This window comes from Mus caroli, unplaced genomic scaffold, assembly GCF_978045245.1.
Source record: "Mus caroli unplaced genomic scaffold, Mus_caroli_1 scaffold_16, whole genome shotgun sequence".
NCBI lineage: Eukaryota > Metazoa > Chordata > Mammalia > Rodentia > Muridae > Mus > Mus caroli.
In genome coordinates, this window is record NW_028227271.1 from 39,369,448 (window position 1) to 39,391,582 (window position 22,135).

General features: G+C 43.0%; 1 protein-coding gene across 3 annotated transcripts in view; it reads left to right on the top strand.

Moving 5' to 3' along the window:
• Adcy8 (adenylate cyclase 8) overlaps nt 1–11,695 on the top strand; it is a 218,216-nt gene extending 206,521 nt beyond the window's left edge. For 2 of the 3 annotated variants that reach the window (XM_021183267.3, XM_021183268.3), the window contains 4 exons: nt 5,743–5,889; nt 6,313–6,405; nt 8,446–8,560; nt 10,815–11,694. In XM_021183267.3, coding sequence (XP_021038926.1) covers nt 5,743–5,889; nt 6,313–6,405; nt 8,446–8,560; nt 10,815–11,302 — 843 coding nt within the window. In that variant the 3' untranslated portion in view covers nt 11,303–11,694. Of the gene's footprint in view, nt 1–5,742; nt 5,890–6,312; nt 6,406–8,445; nt 8,561–10,814 lie in introns of all 3 variants that reach the window. The other variant, XM_021183269.3, reaches the window with a different exon arrangement.
• The last annotated feature ends 10,440 nt before the right edge of the window (nt 11,696–22,135 follow it).

Here is a 22,135-nt window from a genome sequence, read left to right on the forward strand (position 1 = left end):
ATCAAAGAGCAGAAGCACTGGGTTCCTGGAGGGCCACCTCTCCAATACAGATCAAAGCTACTCACACTTCTCAATAGATGGATTTTTAAATTCTGTTTGGGGACTGTTTTTCGTGAAACTTTGTTGCAAGTTTATTGACAGTTGCTAGAGCAGAGAGAATGGGGCTGTGTGTCAATCATGACCACCCAATGGAGAGGCAGAAACCCAGGAATGTCAGAGGACAGCCCAAAGCTGCTTTTCAGTCATGCCATAGAAACAGTAAGGTACCTGGGGAAGAGCCAAGAGAGACTGATTTCTTCGTGAAATGAAAGAAAACAGGAGATGTGCAAAACTCTAGGTACTCAGCTGAGGGGTGGACCAAACCCCACTAAACAGGACTGGAGAAAGTGCTAGACATTTGAGCAGACATTTGAATGACAAAGAAGGTCACTGGACACAGACATTCTTTCTTCCTCTGGCTTCACTTGGTAGAAGAAGCACAGGGCTTAGTTCCCAGCAGCCTGGGCACAGAAGGGATCCCTACAACACGGTTCCCCCGAGGAGAGAGGAGAGCAGTTTCTCCGCCTGCATCCTCAAGTGGAATGGAGGAGGGGGAAGTGTGAGCCTTCACAGTTCCCTACGGGCTCCAAACCTCTGCTTCCAACCCACACAGAAAGATGACAATAAAACGATTATAGCTTTTCTATATCCATCTATCCTTTGACAGTTTACAGCACGCTTTTAGTTTTCTTCATTCCAGAATAGGGAGAAACAGATGGAGCCCTGAAAGCAGTTAATTGGAGTGAGTTAAATAAAGTGGCCCTCTCTGAAGGTGGTGGGTAGGCTACATGAGTCTCTTCCGTATGATTCTCCAAGCTCCTTCATCCTCTTTTCTACTTGGCCCAGGGTAGGGTTGGGGACAAACTGAGTGCATAGCATCAATGACTTCCCATGGGCTCTGGCACTCAGACTGGGGACTGCCAATAGGGGAGAGGGTACTAGGGTATCTCAGTGAGGAGAAGCAGAGAAGCCAGGATATGTATTGCCTGGGAATCACGTGATGCTGGCTGTGTTCCTCCACAGCTCCTCAATGCAACTGCCATACTGTTCCTGTGTAAAATTCCTGAGCTGTTCTCATGTCTCCTAATCTAAAGGGGCATGAGAGCTCTGCTGCTTTGTTCCCAGGGGGATTACTAGGGTCTCCTATTTCTCCCTTTATCTTTTTAGTTAAGCCCATTGTGTATTAACTTGAATTGTCTCACTTTGAATAAGCCACCTCGAGTTGTCTGTGCCCCTAACTAAAGCAGTAGGAATGAAAGAATAGACAACAAGACCTCTTGATTTAGTGCATTGGATTTTGGTTTTGGTTTGGGACTTTTTTGTTTTGTTTTGTTTTTCACTACTGTAGAGGAATGCCTTAGCAAGCAAGCCTCTTAATGGAGGACAGGCTCGTTTTGCATTCAAGGTTTTCAGTACATGCTGATTGGCACCATGATTTCCAGGCCTGTGGTGACAGAGAGGATCATGGAAGAGGCACATTGTAGAGCAGAGCTGTTTACTTCCCTGCGCTGCAGCTAGGAAAAAGCAAGATGTGGGTAACGGAGAATAAGGTGTATGTCTGGACACATGCCCAGTGACCCACTTCCTACTTTCTTCAATACAAATATATCAAAGTATCAGTCTATCAATGAGGTCAGGGCTCTCAGCATCCAAACATTTCCCCAAATCCCTGTAGCTGATAGCCAAGTCCCCAGGACAGGAGCCCATTATGGTCAGTTCATATTTAAACCACAGCAGGCAGCAATTTGTCCAAAGCTGTTTCTACCCAATTCCCAAAGTGCAAAGATGAAGGGAGTTCACTTTGTCACTGAGACCAGTGACAAAGCCACAGCCAGCTGCAAAGCAGTGGAATAAATAGCCAACTGGAATAGGACATTTCAGTGAGACGAGGTGCAAAGCACAAGAGCCAGTACCCCTTTCACAGCTGAGAGGTTAGAGGTCAGAGAGAGCCGACCATGCTGCATAAAGACATGTGACCACATCTGCAGGACTCATCACCTCTCTTTCCACATTCATTGCCCTGACCTCCTGGGGGAAATTCCCTATAAAATCTTCCCTCTCATCTAATTGTGGAGCATATAGTGAGAAGGACACAACAACTAAGATGTGAGTCACTGGTAGTTATCACCTCAAGGACTTGTTTGTGTCCAAGATGAAGAAGATTTCACCTCCAATGTGGCAACCTCAATAGTATGACTTCCCCTTCCTGCCCCTCATGAAGATGGATACTCACCAGTCTTTATGTTCTGTGACAGTCAGTAAGTGGGTCAACAGAACCATTCTCCCAATTCCTGAGGAAAAACAATGGATCCAATTTTGGTCTCCTATGTATCTCACCTATCATCACCTGAGAGCCTGTGCTTATGCATTTCTCTTCATGGATATTACTGTCTCATGGATACACCAGGTAGCATCTGGCCAAGAGAAGATTCATGTTTAAAGAAAGAGTTGGGTGTTAGAGCAATGATGCTGGAGCAAGGGATGTATTACAGAACTTCATGTGGCGTTGAGCTCAGCCTCCTGCTCCTACTCAAGACCCTAGAAAGTTTGTGCAAAACTCCTCTCCACATGGTTAGTGAAAAGAGGAAACATGAATTTGCCTGGTTAAGGAGCTAACCTCAAGGCTGAAGGGTCAGTTCCCAACAAGGGACAGGTAGGAGAAAGAAATGTACTTATGTGGTAACATAGAGACTATTCGGATTCCTCCAGAAGCAAACCTTGGAAAACTAGAACTTCAGAGGCAGCAACTTCCCTGAAGGAGATTCTAGGAAATACAGAATGGAAGGAAGAGAAAGAATGCACTGGTGTTTGACGCGTTGTTGGGTAGACCTGCTACCTAAATGGGCAATGGGAGCCTAATCAAACCATTTTTGAATGGCTCTAAGAGTGAAGGAAGAGGATTCAAGACATCACTTCCCATCAGTGGTTTGCAGATAACCCTGATTAGGGGACATTAATCCCATGCCTCTTCAAAGCTGCTGGTCACATTGACAGAGTGACCTCTTGTGGCCAAAGAAAAAACTCACAGAAACCATGACAGTTGTGTAGAGAGAAAATTGCAGGGATAGCACCTGTAATAGCAGCTACAATGGGACACAGAAGCAGAAAAACAGACCAGCAGTATAACTCAGTGGAAGAGCACAAACCTTCAAGGCTCTGAGTTCAACATCAATACAAAAACAAAACATATAAATTCTTGAGTGTTTTAGGAGCCCAAAGAATCAGGGACTTGTAGACACTTAGGTTAAAGGGGTGGGTGGTAGTAAGACCATGAAGATATACTGTGATGTAGTGTTAGAATTTTATCTTGAAGGCAACTGTGGGCCATAGAGAGCTTTAAGACGGGAGGAATGTATGATATCCAATATCATATAGATCTCTTTAAAAAGATCGCTCACTGTTGGCAGCATGTGGTGAACGCCTTTGAGTAGAACAAGGCTGGAGGCCTATGAGTAGGAAGCTTTCTTAGTGGTAAATCAAGACACTGGAAAGAGCATTGCTTTTAAAAAATAGCAGCAACACTAAAATAGGGCCAACGTCAAGGACCAGGAAAGAGTCAATGATAACCAACACTCCCTTTGTAGATTTCACAACTCTAGTGTTTCTAACAAGTTAGAGGACGAAGGAACAGATGAGTGCTTCATGATAAAGAGAAAACACTCCAGGCCTGTACCATCATAGTTTGAAGAGTGTCAGAAAAATCCAGGTTAAGCCAAGTCCCAGAACTAATCTGGAAATATGGACTTGGAAACTGCTACATATGAGTGGTGGAGAGGTTGAACATGAATGAGATCTGTCCAGCGAGGATGTCCAATGTGACACATTCACTGAGTCACAGACAAAATGCTGAAAATAGGCAGGCTTTCTAAAGCAAATCCTTAAAGAGTGCAAACATGAGAAAACAAGATATTTCACAGAAAGTCAAGAGATTCAAGGTCCCAAGTGGCCAACATACTGAGCTATGTGGATGCCCAGTGAGATGGGAGCTGCCATGTGTACATTGATTTTTCCCAATTTAGAAGACTTTTTCTCCATTTGTTTCATTAGAGCTTGAGATGTGAATAGAAACAGACAGAGGAGAAATACAGCATAAGAAGGATGGAAGCCAGAATGAAGGCCGGGTTGATAGACACATGTGCCTACTGGATCAGGGTATCCTGTTCTTTTTTAGAAAAGACAAAGAGCAGGAAGCAGCATGAAGAGGAAGTGAGTAAGACCTAAGAAAGGAGAGCTTTGGCAGGGAAGGGAGTGATACTGACCGGTTCTGTGTGTCAACCTGACACAAGCTACAGTCATCAGAAAGGAAGGAGCCTCCATTGAGAAAATAATCTCCATGCGATCCATCTGCAGGGCATTTTCTCAGTTAGTGATCAGTGGGGGAGAGCCCAGCCCATAGTGGGTGGTGCTGGTAGTCCTGGGTTCTATAAGAAAGCAGGTTGAGCAAGCCAAGGGAAGCAAGCCATTAAGCAGCACTACTCCATAGCTTCTTCATCTGCCTCCACGATCCTGCCCTGTTTATGTTCTTGTCCTGACTTCCTTTGGTGACGAACAGCAACGTGGAAGTATAAACTGAATAACCCTTTCCTCCCCAACTTGCATTTTTTTAGTTTGTTTTTGTTTTGTGTGTGTGTGTGTGTGTGAGAGAGAGAGAGAGAGAGAGAGAGAGAGAGAGAGAGAGAGAGAGAGAGTGTGTGTGTGTGTGTGTGTGTGTGTGTTTGGTCATGGTGATTCTATTACAACAATAGGAACCTAACTAAGACAGGGGTAACGTTGCTGAAGAAATTATAAGGGCCAAGATCCTACTTTTCAGTAAGAGGTAAAACACAAATGGAGTTGAAGATGATTACACATGAAGATGTACGCACATAAGGACTAAAAACAGGGATAGTTACCTCCAACCCAAAGCTTACTTGGTACAGCAGGAGAAAGATCTTCTATGCAGAAGGGCATTGTGGTGGGTTAAGTGAAGGAGAATGGTGAAACTCTGCACCAGTCTTTGAGGAGAACAGAAGAATTGGCCAAGGACAAAGGCATACCGTTCACAAGTGCTGGCTTAGCTGAGGTTAAAGATTGCATACTTTTTATTATTCTAAACCACCTAATGATTCTGTGTTCACGGTGCAAGGAATGGACTATCTGTGTCCCTCCAAATTTTCTAAGGTGTATTTTTCTGGACATAGTCTAGAAACTTATTCCTCCAACTAGTTTCCACCTCCTATTATCTCCCAATAATACCACCTTATCACTCCTTGAAGAGTTAACTCATGAGCCCCTGTGATCCAGTGTACCTCGCAATGACTAGATCCACCAGCCAGAGACCACGTCTTTAACAATGAAGCTGTTGGAAGATTTTTTTTGTGTTCAAACCATAACAATTGAATTAGTGTGCTTATTAAAGAGTTCCAAGAGAGCTGCTTTGCTTCTTCTGGCATGTGTGGACACAACTAGAAAGTAAGTGTTGGATACTTTCAAGCATCTAGAACATGAGAAATACATTTACAGTTTTCATCAACCCACCCTGATGTATTCTCTATAGCAGCCTGGGGGGGGGGGGGGTACTAAGTCATACATTGCTGATGTACCATACCTGAAATCTCATTTTCTGTCCTGCCACTGGATTCCTGTGCATGTCTGCCAGGTCCTTATGCACAGGTAGCATCATGCAAAACTCTGATGATCATTTCTGCCTCCTCTCTGCCCCAGGAGCTGTATTCTCAATCCTATGATGCTGTTGGGGTGATGTTCGCCTCCATCCCTGGATTCGCAGACTTCTACTCTCAGACAGAAATGAACAACCAGGGGGTGGAATGTCTGCGCTTGCTGAATGAGATCATTGCTGACTTTGATGAGGTAAATCTAAGCATCAGAACTCTTGGGATGTTTTATAAACATAAACATGTGATAGGTTATTTAATTTTCACAATCAATTTTTATCTGGATAAATTGATGCCTTGATAAGTGTCTAAAATATAGTCTAGTTAAGTCAATCAAAATATTCATCACCCCACATTGTGGAAAAACCACTTAAAGTATAGCCTCTTATGGACATTCAGGTATACAATACTTCATTATTTAATTTAGTCACCACAGTGTGCAATGGTGTCCAGAACTTTCTTCTGTCTATCTGAAACATTCTACACAAATTAAGGATGCTCAACCATTTAAGTTAGATCTTTCTCCATAGTGTGTGGGGGGGGGAGAACACACTTTCAGAGCCCAACACAGTAGCCGTATAAACACAAGGTCTAACTTCATGACCCGGGTCCATTGCAGCTGCTCGGGGAGGACCGGTTTCAGGACATTGAGAAGATTAAGACCATTGGTAGTACGTACATGGCTGTCTCAGGACTGTCCCCAGAGAAACAGGTAAGGAAGGTCCTTGGACTTGGCCACAAATGTGCATTGGGCTGACTCTTGCCACATGCTAAGGAAGGCTTGAAAAACAATGGGAGGGAGCTGTTGCAGGATTGTCCCTGTCCAATTACATTAAGGCAGCAAGAGGCCTGTGATTGGACAGGGAAAGGAGAGGCAGCACTAAAAGTTGCAGAGACAGCATATCAGGAGAAAAAAGAGGGAAGAAGAATGGAGGCAGATGTGAATCAAAGTGGCTTTAACCAGTCACGGGTAGTTATGATAAGGTAGTTATCATAAGGTTAAAGTAATTTGGATAAAGCTTTTATCATTATCAATTGGTACTGAAATTATTGTATTGGCTTCTTGTAAATTGAGAATTTATTGATACATAAATCTGACTGGTTAATTATAAGGTTCAAGAGTTTTGCTTTACTTGGTTACTGGAATGTGGGAGCGCTGATGGCAGAGAGTGAACTAGCAGCTCAGCCAGATGCTGCAGGGGCTAGCTGGAGAGAGTTGCCAGCAGCAGGAGTGCAGGAGTGCAGCCCAGCCCTGCAAGGGAGTTGGCAGGTTTGAGAGAAACAGGAGCATGGAGAGTTGGCAGGTTCTTTTTAAATATTTCCCACGACAGGGAGCTCTACACTGGGCTATCCTGGTTCCAGGATGTACATTCACCCTTGACAAAAAAAGAGGTTTGCTGGATAAGTTGCTATTAAAAAACCCTCCCAGGCTTCATTCTGAATCTCAAACAGAATCTGTACCACAAAATACCTTGACTGTGATTTAGCTGTGGGTGTCCCCCAAAACCCCCAATACTAGTCCATTTTCTTACTCTTGTTTTCATTTTAACCTTGAAAACTGTTTCATGGTGGGCGCTAGTGATGGTAGTGGCAGTGGTGGCAGTGGTGGTGGTGGTGGTGATGGTGGTGGTGGCGGTGGCAGCGGGGAAAGAACTGGGTTGGTCTGGTGGTGGTGGTTGAAGAGGAGAGGGAGAGTTGGGAGGACTGGTGGTGATGGTGGGGGAGGAGGGTGCTGGTGGCTCTGTAAAACGTTGGACCGTGTTAATGGGGATACGAACATCTGCCTTTCAGGGCTAATGGGTGAGTTATCTGAGATAACTTTCATGTTCCCTATATAAATCCTGTACCCTTATAAATATTCAACAGATGTTAGATGAGTTTGAGTCAAAGTGATTAGGGTAGATGGAATCCTCACTAAGTCATCACTGGACTTAACCAAAGGAAAATGCTCTAAGCATAGCTATGTAAGATCAAACCCACTTGTTGGTGTACAAGTGTGACCCTCAATAGCAGGAGTTAGAAAACAAGTAGTTCCAGGCCACATCTGCCCCATGTTTGTAAATAAAGTTTTATTGTACTCAAGTACTCCCATTTAGTTCTATTTTATCTTTTGCTCATTTAAAACCAAAATGACAACACTGAAGAGTTACAACAAAGATTATATGGTCTGCAAGACCAGAAATAACCTAACACCTAGCCTTTAACAGAACTACCAACCTCTGTAGGGTCCCAAATTCTATGCCACAGACAATTTCAGTCAATGGGGAAGAGGTAGCCACAGCCCCCAAGCTTCACGTCACGTTACAGATTTTGAAACCGAAGAGGCTTACTCTGTACCTCCCTCCAAGGGTTCATAAGCATATACAGAGCATGCCTTACTCAGATGCTGTGAGCATTTTAGAGGAAGCAGAAACATCTTTTGTTACCAGGAAACCTACATGCACAAGGATAGGAATGTGTACAGATGGGCATTTATATAAAATCATGCACACCTGTGAGGATACTCAGGGACTCATAATGTGGCAAACTTCCTTTATAAATATAGATGTAAAGGAAGATGTGTCATCACCCACACCCTGTAGTATTAATTGAATCTCCTGTGATGTATACCTAATGGCTTGAGTGTGGAGGGCTCACTTGCATGCTTATCATCTTTAAGGAATGTGCAGTAGGGGACCAAACCATAAAACCTCTGCTGAAGACATCATATGTGTGTAATGTTGGATGCACCCTTCTCTCATGTTTTCCCCAGCAATGTGAAGATAAATGGGGCCATTTGTGTGCCCTGGCTGACTTCTCTCTTGCTCTGACTGAAAGCATACAAGAGATCAACAAGCATTCGTTCAACAATTTTGAACTCCGAATCGGTGAGTTGCAGCTAGAGGTGGAGGTCTCACTGGGCCAAGTGTCTTTGTTCTATCAGCTCATGGGCGTCAGTCCAGGAAAACTTTTTTTCTTACAAAATACATGAAGTTCTGTGTGACCCTGACAAGGACAGGCACAGAGTCAACTCAGGCCTTCCTGGACTTCCTCATCCAAGATGCTGGCAGCAAGGTAGGAGAATCCTGACCTATGCAGAAGTGCAAAGCAAACACTAGGCTGGCCTCTCCTCCAACATGTTTGCCTAGCTCCATTGTCACCTATGCAAAGGCATGCTTAGGCTGGCAGCCAATGGCCCAAGAATCACATAATTCTGACTTTTTCTTATTGCTGGAAGCTGGTGGTCAATGCATTGCTCTCTGCTTCTTCTCAATAATGCCTCAGAATATCGCAGGTTCCTGCCTCTAAGGATTTCACATACTGTACTGAGCCAGATACAGGCAGAAGGTAGCAGTTTCTCAGCTATGCAGTCTCGTTCCATTGCAAGGACAGAAACTCCTTGTGCAAAGTAGCTCCATGGTAATTACAGCAGTTGAATAAATCCTCCGTGTTTGTGCGATGTGTTCATTCCTCCTTCATCTGCTTTGGGCTTTCAGGCTCCTCCAGACATCCAGCCCTAAAGCCTCTGCCCTAGCTCACATTTGCATTTTATAGATAAAATAACTTGGTCCTAAAAGAGAGGAGTCAACTAGCCTAATATCACATTTCACTGCCAAACAGTGATGCCAGCAGCCACTCAGGGAGCCTGACTCTGAGATGATTGGCATCCTGGCTACTGGGCAATGGTTTTAAATAACTTTTGCTATTGTCTTTATGCTGTAGACGTCCTGTGGCTGACAGGCCATTTTACTTCATTAGGCTCTCCCTTAACAGCTTGCAAGAAAAGAGAGGGGGGTTAAGAAATACCAATATCTATTCCTCAGATCAGAGGAATAGCACATGCTTTTGTTCTTTGAAATAAGGATTTATAGTTATGGTTTTGAGCCTATGGCTGGGATGTGGCTTGATACCACATCTCCTGTCAACCTCGTGTTCTTTCTGAAATCATTGAAATCATTGAACTAAGAATCAAAAGAGGGTATTAGCCCTGAAGAGAGAAATAGCCTAAGTAAATTCTAAAGACATTGGTGAGATCAGGACTAACCCTTTGGTGGGATATATTAGACTGCTGCACTTTATTTGGAAGTGGCTTTAGTGATAATTTCAAAGCTTACTCCTTCAGGAAAACTTGATGGCTCTTCTAGCAATGACAGACTTCCTCTAGATGTGTACTATGCATATCTGTCTCCTTTAAGCAAGGATTTCATAGTTCTATAAACAGTGACTAGGCATCTTATATGTGTGATGCTGGCAGGATGGATAAGAAGACATAGGCTTGACTCCTACTGTGGAGACAGAAAACAATTTAAAAAGCAGGTAATATAATATTATCAGGTAATGAAAGCAAAATCTATCAGTATGTAGGAATAGAAGGAGAACAGAGGTCCTTCTTGCATTGTTAAGTTTATCAGTTAGGAAAGAACTTCTGACCAGAGACTTGAGGAAACTGGAAAGATTAGTATTATAGATTCTGAATAAGATCATTTGAGGCTAAAGCAAAACCAAAACACATGTGCACGCAGACACTACATACTACGCTTGACAAGCACACATATATACTACATACTACACAGTACACTATACGTATGCAGTTATATATTACACAGGATACATTATACTATATATTCATATATATATATATATATATATATATATATACCATATACTACACATTATCCACTATACTCAACACATAGACACTATACCCTGTACATTATACCCAACACAGGTATACATACATTCTAGACACTACACACTATACATAAGGCACACACACACACAGTAGAATGCACAGGAATGTCAATGGTGATTAGCTCTTTAAAAACCTTGAGAGACATTGTGTCATTTGACTCTTATGATGTCTAAGAAGTCACAGGTATCAGAAGTGATCATGTAGCTTCTAGCCTGCACATTAGGGAGCTGAGGTTGAGAAATCCCTGGTGTCTTACTCAGAGTCACAGTCCATAGATGGGTAGAATGAGGTCCACATGAGTTAAATAACCGATCCAGATGACTTGGCTTGTAAGTGACTGACGTAGTGACCTGGACTATGCTGCTCCCCCAAGAGACTACACACAATGCCAATCACACCTAACTGCCCGTCCTCTACCTTATTTCTTGCTCTTGTGGGTTCCTTTGTAGGCATCAGCCACGGCTCAGTGGTAGCAGGTGTAATTGGAGCTAAGAAACCACAGTATGACATTTGGGGAAAAACTGTGAACTTGGCAAGCCGAATGGACAGCACGGGAGTAAGTGGCCGGATCCAAGTTCCTGAGGAGACCTACCTTATCCTGAAGGACCAGGGCTTTGCCTTTGACTACCGTGGGGAGATATATGTGAAGGGCATCAGTGAACAAGAAGGGAAAATCAAAACGTACTTTCTCCTGGGACGAGTCCAACCCAACCCATTCATCTTACCCCCAAGGAGACTTCCCGGGCAATATTCTCTGGCTGCAGTTGTCCTTGGCCTTGTCCAGTCTCTCAATAGGCAAAGGCAGAAGCAACTTCTCAACGAGAACAGCAATTCGGGCATCATCAAGAGCCATTACAACCGGCGGACTTTGCTAACGCCAAGTGGGCCAGAGCCTGGAGCACAAGCTGAAGGCACTGACAAATCCGATTTGCCATAAAAGCATTTTCTTTGTGTTTCTTTCTCTTTTTTTGTATTTCTTTTATATATAAAATAAATATACTAATAAAAAGGTTTAATTTTTTTTAGAACAAGGATGGTTTCATTGGTCTTTGAGTATCCAAGATCAAGTGCACAAGTTGAGGTTTTCCTCATTCACCACCCTTGTTGATCACTTCTTATACACAAGATCTATAAGGCCAAAAGTCTGACTTAGAGGAGTTCCTACATAAATTAGAAAAGGGCATGTGTAAATAGAACCTTGATGTTATTGGGTGCTTAGTAACTTCTGGCATTTTCTTTTAAACTAACCTTATACCAAGCCAAGTATTATGTCAAATTCTGACATAAAGACCTCATAATCCCTGTACGTTCATTCAGCTGATATAGATGAGCATCCTGCATTGTGCCTAATCTGTGTCATGACCCAGATAAATTCTGGCGAAAGTGTTTTTCTTGTGGAGCTAATATACTGCTTGTGGACAACAGACTTATTATTAAAGCAATATGTAATCTACTTTCAGACAGAGATAGACGCAATAAAGAGATTAGATGTGGGGGCTGGAAAGAAGGTTAAAAGAACTTACTGCTCTTCCAGAAGACCTATGTCTGGTTCCCAGCACCATGTCAGGTAGCTCACAACTATCTATAATCCAGTTCCAGGGGGATACAATGCCTTCTTCTGGCCTCCAATGGCATTTGTACACACATGGCATAAACTCAGACACAGACAGACAGACAGACAGACAGACAGACAGACAGACAGACAGATGCAAGTTGAGAGAGAGAGAGAGAGAGAGAGAGAGAGAGAGAGAGAGAGAGAATGGTTTAAGTTACTGGAGGCCAGAGATCTAACTGAGTTACCAGGAATACAATTTTGAGGATATGATGCCAAAGATTAACCCTTAATAATGTGAAAGTGAAAAGAACAGGGAGGAAAGTGATATGAAGAGAAGGGACAGCAAGTGCAAACTCCCTAGGGTGCATTCTTGGAGGAACAATTAGAAAGCCAATGGTTGGAGTGAGAAGCTAGTTTCCTGGGACAACTGCATCACATTCTCTTCACTCATGAACACAGACAGCAAGAAATACAGATAAGAAAGCTGAAATGTGCCAGAATTCACCTAGTTAGCTAGAGAAACAGCTTCAGAACCATGAGTCAATAAACACTCCATGCTTTAACTAATGACCATTCCGTGTAGCAACTAAAGCACAATAAAAGATTGATTTCTTGTCGCTGAGAGACTTTATCCAGAACATGGTCTTGACACAGTGATGACAAGCCTAGAGCCAATACAGATAGAAAAATAAACATTCTATACTATGTCTGGAAAATATGGCTTCAGTCGGGATCCCATCAAACACAGTAGCAAGGGGCTAAGTTCCAAGAATCCCACCAAGTATACATCTGGCCTGGGATCCATCATTCACCTCTCTGAGTCTCGTGCCCCCCACAGGAGACCCAGAAAGCTTCACCCTTTCATCTCCCCCATGGAGAGATACTGTTTGCGTTCTGTGATGTAAGGGGACATAGAGAAGGAATGAACTGTGTCAAGAGGCCACTCCACAATCTGAATCTTGTCTCTATCACTCCCAGCGTGACGTCAGCCATGTGGCATCAACTCTGCACACGTAGGACCACAAAGAAAACAGTGATGATTTATCATTCTGATGCTTTTAGATATTAGGGAGATCATAGCTACACCAAAGAGTCAGACACAGCACTGTGGCCGTTTTCCTCTTTAGCTTTGTCAACTAGGAAAGGAGTCTCGATTCAGGGATTGTCCAAATCAGGTGTAGGCATGTTTGTGTGTGTGTTGGGGAGGTCTTGTTCATTGATGTAGGTAAGCCAGATCATGATGGGCGGCACCATTCCCTGGGCAGATGGTTCTAAGCTGTATAAGAACAGTAACGAAACACAAGCCTATGATTGAGTCACAGAGCAAATGTCCTCTATGGTTTCTGCTATATGTCCTTCTCTGTGAGTTTCCTGGTCAGAGATCACAGTGCATGTACAGCAAGTGGGTCTTTCTCAAGCTCCTGCCCTGACTTTCTCCAATGATGGATTCTAACCTGTAACTGAAATAAACCCTTTCCTCCCCTAAGTTGCTTTTGGGTCAGAGTATTCTATCACACCAACAGGTATGAAACTAGAAGAGTAACTAACCCTATTTAAAACAGCCAGACGTGAATAAGCATGCCCAAGTGTTATATACAGAAACTCTTTTTTTTTATTACATCTTTTCCTCAATTACGTTTCCAATGCTATCCCAAAAGTCCCCCATACCCTCCCCCCTACTTCCCTACCCACCCATTTCCATTTTTTTGGCCCTGGCGTTCCCCTGTACTGGGGCAAATAAAGTTTGCATGTCCAATGGGCCTCTCTTTCCAGTGATGGCCGACAAGGCCATCTTTTAATACATATGCAGCTAGAGTCAAAAGCTCCGGGGTTCTGGTTAGTTCATAATGTTGTTCCACCCATAGGGTTGCGGATCCCTTCAGCTCCTTGGGTACTTTCTCCAGCTCCTCCATTGGGGGCCCTGAGATCCATTCACTAGCTGACTGTGAGCATCCACTTCTGTGTTTGCCAGGCCCCGGCATAGTCTCACAAGAGACAGCTATATCTGGGTCCTTTCAGCAAAATCTTGCTAGTGAATGCAATGGTGTCAGCATTTGGATGCTGATCATGGGATGGATCTCTGGATATGGCAGTCTCAGCTCTATTCTGGTCATGTTTTGATCCAAAATTAACATATAAAAGTCTTCAGCAGAGAGTACTTTGATTTGGGGACTAGAGGGTGCAAACCTGTGAACCCACAGAACCACACAGAGCTGCAGTGAGGATAACAGGGAATGCACTCTTAATACGAGTTTCTCAGCTTGGCCCTGAGCTGCACTCCAGGGAGACCCGGCTTACTGCCATCAAGGAACCGTGGTGTCTCTACTGAAATGGCAAGTCTGGAATCTTCTCCTACCTAAGTCTTTCTTTTACTTGTCTGATTTGCACACTTTTTTTAAAAAAACTAAGTCAGAGTTACTTTAGTCACAAAATATTAATAAGGTAAAAGTTGTGAATTCACTGAAAAGGCTTCAAAAGTTTCACTTGACCCTTAGGTAATCAACCCTCAGTCCAAGGTCTGGGCTGCTTCTGGGATGAAGCAGACACTCTGCAGGGGGGCCTGGCCCACAAGACACACACATAGAGTCCTGCCGTGAGTGGAAAAAGAGAATTTTCCCAGGGCTACAATTAGTGCTGACCCAGTCCAGGGCTAGAACCTGCCCTTCTGTATATAGCAAGAGCAAGGTATTGAAGCTCAATCCCTTGCCTGAATTTTAATTCCAGACTGAAGATATTTCTGTTGCTTTGGAGCCTGTGTCAGCCAGAAAGAATGCAGCTCTCGGATTAGCTGTGGGCTCCAAGTGTACCCAATATTTTATTGATGAGTTACCAGGGAGCAGGGTGCCCTGAAGGATGACACAATGTGCCTATTTGAATTATTGATTGCAAAGCAGCCACACATTTCTATCCACCCACCTGGAAGATCGGGTCACCATTCCTTGGTGGGTATCAAACTTTCCAAGTAAACTCAATGAACCTGTCTTTGCCTTTTATAGAGAGCAATCGGGACTCAAAGCCAGTCTGTTTCTGTTTAAGAACAATAGTTTCATTCAGTCTCTTCATAACACACTGGCCCTTCTGATGGCACTGACATCATGAGACCCTCAAGAACAAACATTTTTAGTGTTTTACAGTTTGATGTGTCCATTTTCCAAGTACAGTTTCAACTGAACTTCATAATAACACGTTATTGTGTCTCTTGTGCAGGCAACTGGATCTCATAAAAAGTAATAAAATAAGCTCTATCTACACATGGATTCTTAAGCTGAGAAGAGTTTAAGGTTCATGTGAGGGCGAGGTCCAAAGTCTTGATTTTACAAGACTCTATTGAAGATGAAGGTACAGATAACTTGGTCCCCTTTTGTGTTTGGACTCCACTCTGCCTACTCTGATCTCTTTTCCTTTGTGTTTTATGAATAAACAGTCTTATGATCAGAAGTTCACTTCCACCCTCTCTGGCCTCAGAGAGGGCTGAAATTGGTGAAAGCTCTGTCCACTCTGGTCTCTGGATAGGATTCTGCTCATACTCACAGTTGTGTACCTGCTTCTGTCATGCCCTAGATCCCAAAATTCAGCCCAGCTCAACAAATAATCAGAAGAACATGCACCCATATACATACATGTCTATACCTCACACTCATAGTCCTGAATGTTTGCTGTCTTTATTTCTTTTTTTTTTTTTTTTTTTTTTTTTTTTTGCTGTGATAAAATTTTCTGTCAAAAGCAACTTAAGACAGAAAGTTTATTTAGGCCAAAGCTCTGGGTCACAGCTCATCATGGTGGTAAAGTCAGAGCAGCAGAAACTTAAAGCATCTAAACACATGTTCACAGTCAGAAGAGACCAATGAATGTATAAATGCTGGTCCTCAACTTGCTTTCTTTATTCTTATAGCATCCCGTATCCCCTGCCTAAGGAATGGTGCCACCCACAGTAGGTATTTCTTCCCACCTAATTAACATAATTAAAGCCCCCATGTACAAGTCCAGAGGCCCATCTCCCAGGTGATTCTAAATTCTGTCAAGTTGACGACTGACAATAAGCAACACATGTGTTTATACTGGGGCACATACTCTCTCACACATATTCTTATGTGTGCACACGACATCTCTCACACTCAAACACACACAACCACATACTTGCAAATATACACTCATATGCTTACATACCCACATAAACTTACACACACACATACAGCCTCATACTTGCAAATATACACTCATATGCTTACATACCCACATAAACTTACACACATACCACTTGTGCAGAGCACTCATGCCTCATAGTTAGGTTTTACTGACAATTTAGATGAAGAGGTAAGTTTACATGACTATCCTCTGAACAAACCAACTGCAATTTTGGGAAATTCAGCTTTATCCAATTAAAAAAGGTTTGTCCTAGCTGGGCTAGTTGACTATATACATTCCCCACTTCCATGGAGAAATAAAGACACTCTCTCCCGAGCATCCAGGTGATGCCTACCACCTGTTGTTCACAATTCTTCCTTAATTGCACATGGCCTCCAGGAGGGGCTAGAGTATATTTGCAAAAAGCACTAGGGGGAGTGGAGTTCCATCTATGCAGCAGAGGGGGGCCCTCATCCCTGATGGGTAAAGGCTTTCAGGTGTGGCCTGTTGAGGGAAAGAGCATCCACAATCTGTAGGTACCCTTCACCAGTGTTCTGGAAGGAAGTGAAATAAATCCTTTGATTCCCCAGTGTGAAGTCTTGCAGAATCATGCCTCAGTTGGTTAATTGTTGGAACCTTAGGAGAAGGGGAAAACATTGCTTACATCTTCCTCTGGAATGGAACGTTTAGCAACCAGGGGCAGAAAAAGGATGGTTACTGAAGTAACACAAAAAGTAACTGTATTAATGAAGTCATTTGTCTTACTAAAGCAATACAAGGGTAGCACCTCCCAATCCAGGGTTTTGCATGGTCCCCTCATCCCAGGCCTCTGTCATCTTGCTTGGCTCAGTTCTCCCTTCTCTCTTTCTTCTCACTCTCTTAAGTTTTTCAAAAGGAAAAGCAAATTCCTCTCATCTTCTCCTGCACATCAGATTAAACTTTCTTGCACTCATTCAATAACCAGTGAACACTTACTCTACTCCACAGATATTGCTTATCTGCCAGTGGTTCATGACCTCAACATTTTCACAACAGAAGAAAAATGGAGATAAGCTGGCCTCTGGAAACATCTCTGGGGCTGTTCTCCAGGCTTCTCTCTTTCACCCGTTTCAGAGGGGCCATAGTGATTACCACTCATAGCAACAGATCTCAGCCCATTCCTAACCACTGGTGTCTCAAAGTTAACTTTCTGCACCACCACCCATGAGTCCTGATTTCAGCAATGAAAGGGTAGTTGGGTGATGAGTCCAGAGCTACCAGTGAACAGGGATAGGTCAACAGTCCTTTTGAGTGACAGCTGGCAAAAACGACCAAAGAAACCATTGAAGCTGCCAAGTTATAGGCTCTTAAAAGATTATCTTCTGGACACTAGTTGTTAAGGAGGTGGCCTCCCTTATTGACACTCAGAGGCTGTCCAGGTCAGATGGTCTCCAGCAAATGTACAGAGAGCAAAGTTACATTAAATACTTTTGTGTTGCTATGATAACATACCTAAGATTCAGCAACAACTCCTGGATGTTCCACAGCCCCAAATGACATTGCCTGTTGAAGAAGCAGCATTCAAACCTGAAACATTGAGGGTTTCAGATTCAACCCACAACACTCCTGTATCCTAAAGTTTCATGGCTATCTAATAAAACAAAACAGATCTGGTCAATTTTTAAACCCCATGTTCTCCACAGTCGAAACACTGTTCAAAATTTCAGAATTCAATATATCTTTTAAAACCTCAGGCAGCCACTTAACTGTGGGCTCTGTTAAGGAGTCAAAAAGAAAGTTAAATTCATCCAACATACACCTAGCACAAAGTAAACATTCATGTTCCAAAACAGAAGGATGGGAGGATAGCAAAGAAAGAGGAGAGCAAAATAAGACCTAAACTTATCAGGTCAAACATTAGATCCTACAGCTATCTATGGGCTATACCAGACACATAATGTGAGCTCCAACAAGCTCTAGCCCCTGCCCTTGTGAATCTGTCATCTACAGCACATGTGGCCTCTCATTTATTTGCTCTTCTCTGACGTTCGAGTTTTTGTTGTTTTTTTCTTTGTTTGCTTGTTTGTTTTTGATAGATACACATACCACACACACACACACACACACCTCTAGTTTTAAGACCTTTGTTTCTCTTCCTCCATCAGCTGTCTAGCTGTAGGTCTACCTCTCTAAAATTCTGCAAGACTCTACCATCTATGGGTTAACTGTATAGGTTCTGGATTCGAATCTACTTATGTACTTTCTTACCTTGAGAAGCTTATATATTTTTTTTAGAAATAGTTTCTACATTGTAATCAGAATGATCTCAAACTTACAATCCTTCTGCCTTGGCCACCAAAGTGCTGGATTCACAAGCATGTGCAATCATGCACAGCTACCAAACCTTTCTGCATATTTACAACTCTATCTTTATGGCTATAATGAGAATACATCTGTTTCATGAAGCTAGGTAGCTGTGAGTCTTAAGATTTAATCGAGGGAGAAATAGAGATAAGTAAACACAGAATTCTTAAATAGTGACTGGCATAGAAGAGGCTCTTTGTCTCAAATCCCCACAGCAGATAAAAATATAAATACATCTCCCCTCCCCAATTTTATCCTGAAGTCACCTTTTTTCTTGCTTTTTTTTTTTCAAATATGTGTGTGTGCATATGTGTGAGTAAGTGTGGAGGGTGTATGTGGCGGTGGCCATGGGTATATTGTATGAGTATGTGTGTATGTGTGGTGTGGTGTGTGTGTGTGTCCTATGCACTGGTGCCCATGAAGACCAGAAGAGGCCTTAAGATGCCTGGAACTGAAGCTGCAAGCATTTGTGAGCCACGAACCTCAGGGAGATTGTCCCATTGGGTTCTGGGAGTATATATTAAAAACCAAAGCAAGGCTTTGTCAGAAAACTAGTCAAATGATTTTTTTCTATTACCATCTTCTAGGAGAAAATGGTATTTCTCTCCTTGCAATAAAAGAAAAAAAAAAAACTTTTCATTTGACCATTCCAATCTTCTTGGGGAAAACAGGTCAATCCATCCATGAGTGAATGGTAGAGAGGAGCTTTGTATCAACAAACCCCTCAGTTTAAGGAAACACAAAGCACAACCAAGTCGTGATGGACTCTGCTCCTTGTTCCCAGGTCCCCATTTCTCCCACTTTCACAATGACAAATGCAGATGCCACTTTCTCAAAACAAGCAAAGAGCCTAAACACTATGTCCTAGTTCTTATGAAATCACCCTAGCCCATGTCATGCTGCACTGTGGGTCATACTGGCTTCATACTGCTTCTTACATTGTTGGTTGATTCTGCCCCAGTGCCTCAACCCAGCCTGGTGGTGAACACTTAGGAATAAACATGTATTGGATAACATGGAAACTAGTGACTGAATGACTTGACGCATCATCTAGTCAGCATATGTCGGTGGAGAAAAGGAATCACATCTTAAAACTAATGACTATTAAGCATTTGAAACAATTTTTAAAACTGCACAACAAAATCTAGTGTTCTAGCTTCTCTTTAAAATTTAAACAATCTGATTTGTGACAACATGCGTAAACCTGGAAGACATTGTGTTAAGTGAAATAAGCTAGAAATAGAAAGCGTAGTGATCTCACGTATATGTGGAACATAAAAAATATCGAACAAATTGAAGCAGGATGCAGAATCATGGATTCCAGGGGCTGGGTTTGGAAACCTGAGAAGGGACTGGGGAAATATTGGTCAGAAGATACAGCATTTTAGAAAGATCAGAGACATTGGTTCAAGACATCTGCTATGCAAGTCGGTGACTAGAGTCGATAACAATGTGCCGAGTTATTGAAAATCTCTAAGAAACAGAGCTGTGAGTATTTTTTTTATAACAACAAAATAACAGTGGTGTGTAGAGCAATCTAATTTGCCTGTTAGCGCCATTTAGGCATCCTAGTATGAATGCCTTTTTTCGAATTCCATGTAATCTACACAAACACATAGATGCTTTATCTGTAAATGAAAAGAAAGTAAAATAGTTGGAAAATCCCATACTGTAGAGTCTAGGTGCCCATACAGATGAAATTGGATAGAGCTGAATTGCAATATTCTCTTGCAGAGCCCAGAGCAGACCAGAACTCATTCCTAGACAATCGTTTAAAATCATGTCTCTGGCACATGCCTGGTATGTTGTGGCTTTTATAGCCTACGACTGAGAACTCAATTTAGACCTGGCTGCCTCTTGGAACAATAGAACCCTTCCCCTGCCAAATGGGAACGGCCAAGAATATCTAGCAAGATGCTGAGTTCATGGCCACTACCAGGCAGGGTAGGGAAAAGGCAAGTAGGGCAGTGAGCACCGGGGCTTGGAGAAATCCAGTTAGCTGAGTACAATCCAAACTCTTCTCTTTCCTGGACAAGGAGCCTGGGGCAAAGGAATGAAGTGACTCTGTCTACAGTTCCTTGCCTGTTACCATAACTACTTACACAGAAACTTGTCACCATGCTGAGAACTGTTGTGCAAAAACAGTCAGCTGTAGCTGCAGCCTTGCTCAAGACAGAGGTTTAATAGACAAGAGCTAATGTATTCACCACTCACTGATCGACACTTCTGGTGGGGGGGGGGATCCCCTGGGTGTGTCATCAGGGCTTCGGCCAGAGACCATTCAGCAGAGTTCAGCAAAGGTTGGGGTTGGAGGAGAAGGTTCTCCAGCAGAAAGAGCTCTCACACATGTGCACATCCCTCTCACTCAGTATAAATATAAAACCGCAGCTCCCAGACAGCCAAGCAGCATTTGAGACACACTGCTCGTGCTCAGTGATGCACTCCAGTGCTTCTGACCTTTTTCATCTCAGGATCTTAGCAGCAATAATTGAACATGTTATGGCTGTTAAGTCTGGTGTAAGCTAAGGTCTCTGGCAAAGTATCCTCAGTTCAGTTAAGAGAGTACAGTCTCCTTCTCTGCTCTTTACATCCTTGTCTTAGGGTTTTGCTGCTGTGAACAGATACCATGACTAATGCAACTGTTATAAAGGACAACATTTAACCGGGGCTGGCTTACAAATTCAGAGGTTCAGTCCAGTAACAAGGTGGGAGCATGGCAGCATCCAGGCAGGCATGGTACAGAGAGAGCTGAGAGTTCTACATCTTCATCTGAAGGCTGCTAGAAGACTAGCTTCCTAATAGCTAGAAGGAGGGTCTCAAAGCCCACCCCCATAGTGACACATTTCTTCCAACAAGGCTACATCTCCTAAAAGTGCTAATCCCTAAGCCAAGCATATTCAAACCATCACAGTCCTACAATAACACAACCACATAATTCCTTACCCCCTGGTCCAGTACCACTTGGCCTCCTCTAACTCACTCCTCTTTCCTAGGCTAAGGACTTGCCTTGGCTCCCTATCAAATGAGAAGCAGCCTCGGTAGCCACCATAGCATATGATCCATGTAGTTGTGCATACATTCCCTTCATTCACTTGCCCACCAAACACTTCCAAAGTCCACAGAAGGAAAGAAAGAAATGTTATTGGTCACATATGCCTCTTGTCAAACATGGCAATGGTCCTTTGTGCAGCTATGTCACATGATTCCTACAAAGCACACATGGGTTGGTCATTACTCATGTTGGACAAAGGAAAATGTAAAAGGTAAGGGTGTCTAGCACATCCCAGAGCTGGAATCTAGACCATGAGGACCTCTGAAGAGCTCAGTGTGGAGTCTAGGGAATAGCTTCCAGATGTTCAGCTGGAGACTGCTGTGAATGCCAAGTTTGTTCATCCAAGGGAAATGTGGCTGCCTCGGAACAAGAGTAGCCTCTTCTCTCCAGCCTCTCTGCTCAGACACAGAGGCTTTCCCAGTGGTTATAAGTGATCCAAAGACAGCCTCTGCACACTGGTCTCTGGGTAGGTTATTTTTTCACCAGAGGCTGAGTTCATTAACTTGAAAACTCACACATGCCAAACTTTCAAATTTTCATACTCCAATCATTTTTTCAAATAGCTTACACAAAGCATATTGCAATCACTAGGGCAACCATTAGGAACTGCTTGACTTGTGCTCTTCACGAGATCATACCCAGTATTTGATGATCTCATGAAACTGAGCCTGTGGCAATAAGATCTCAAACCAATA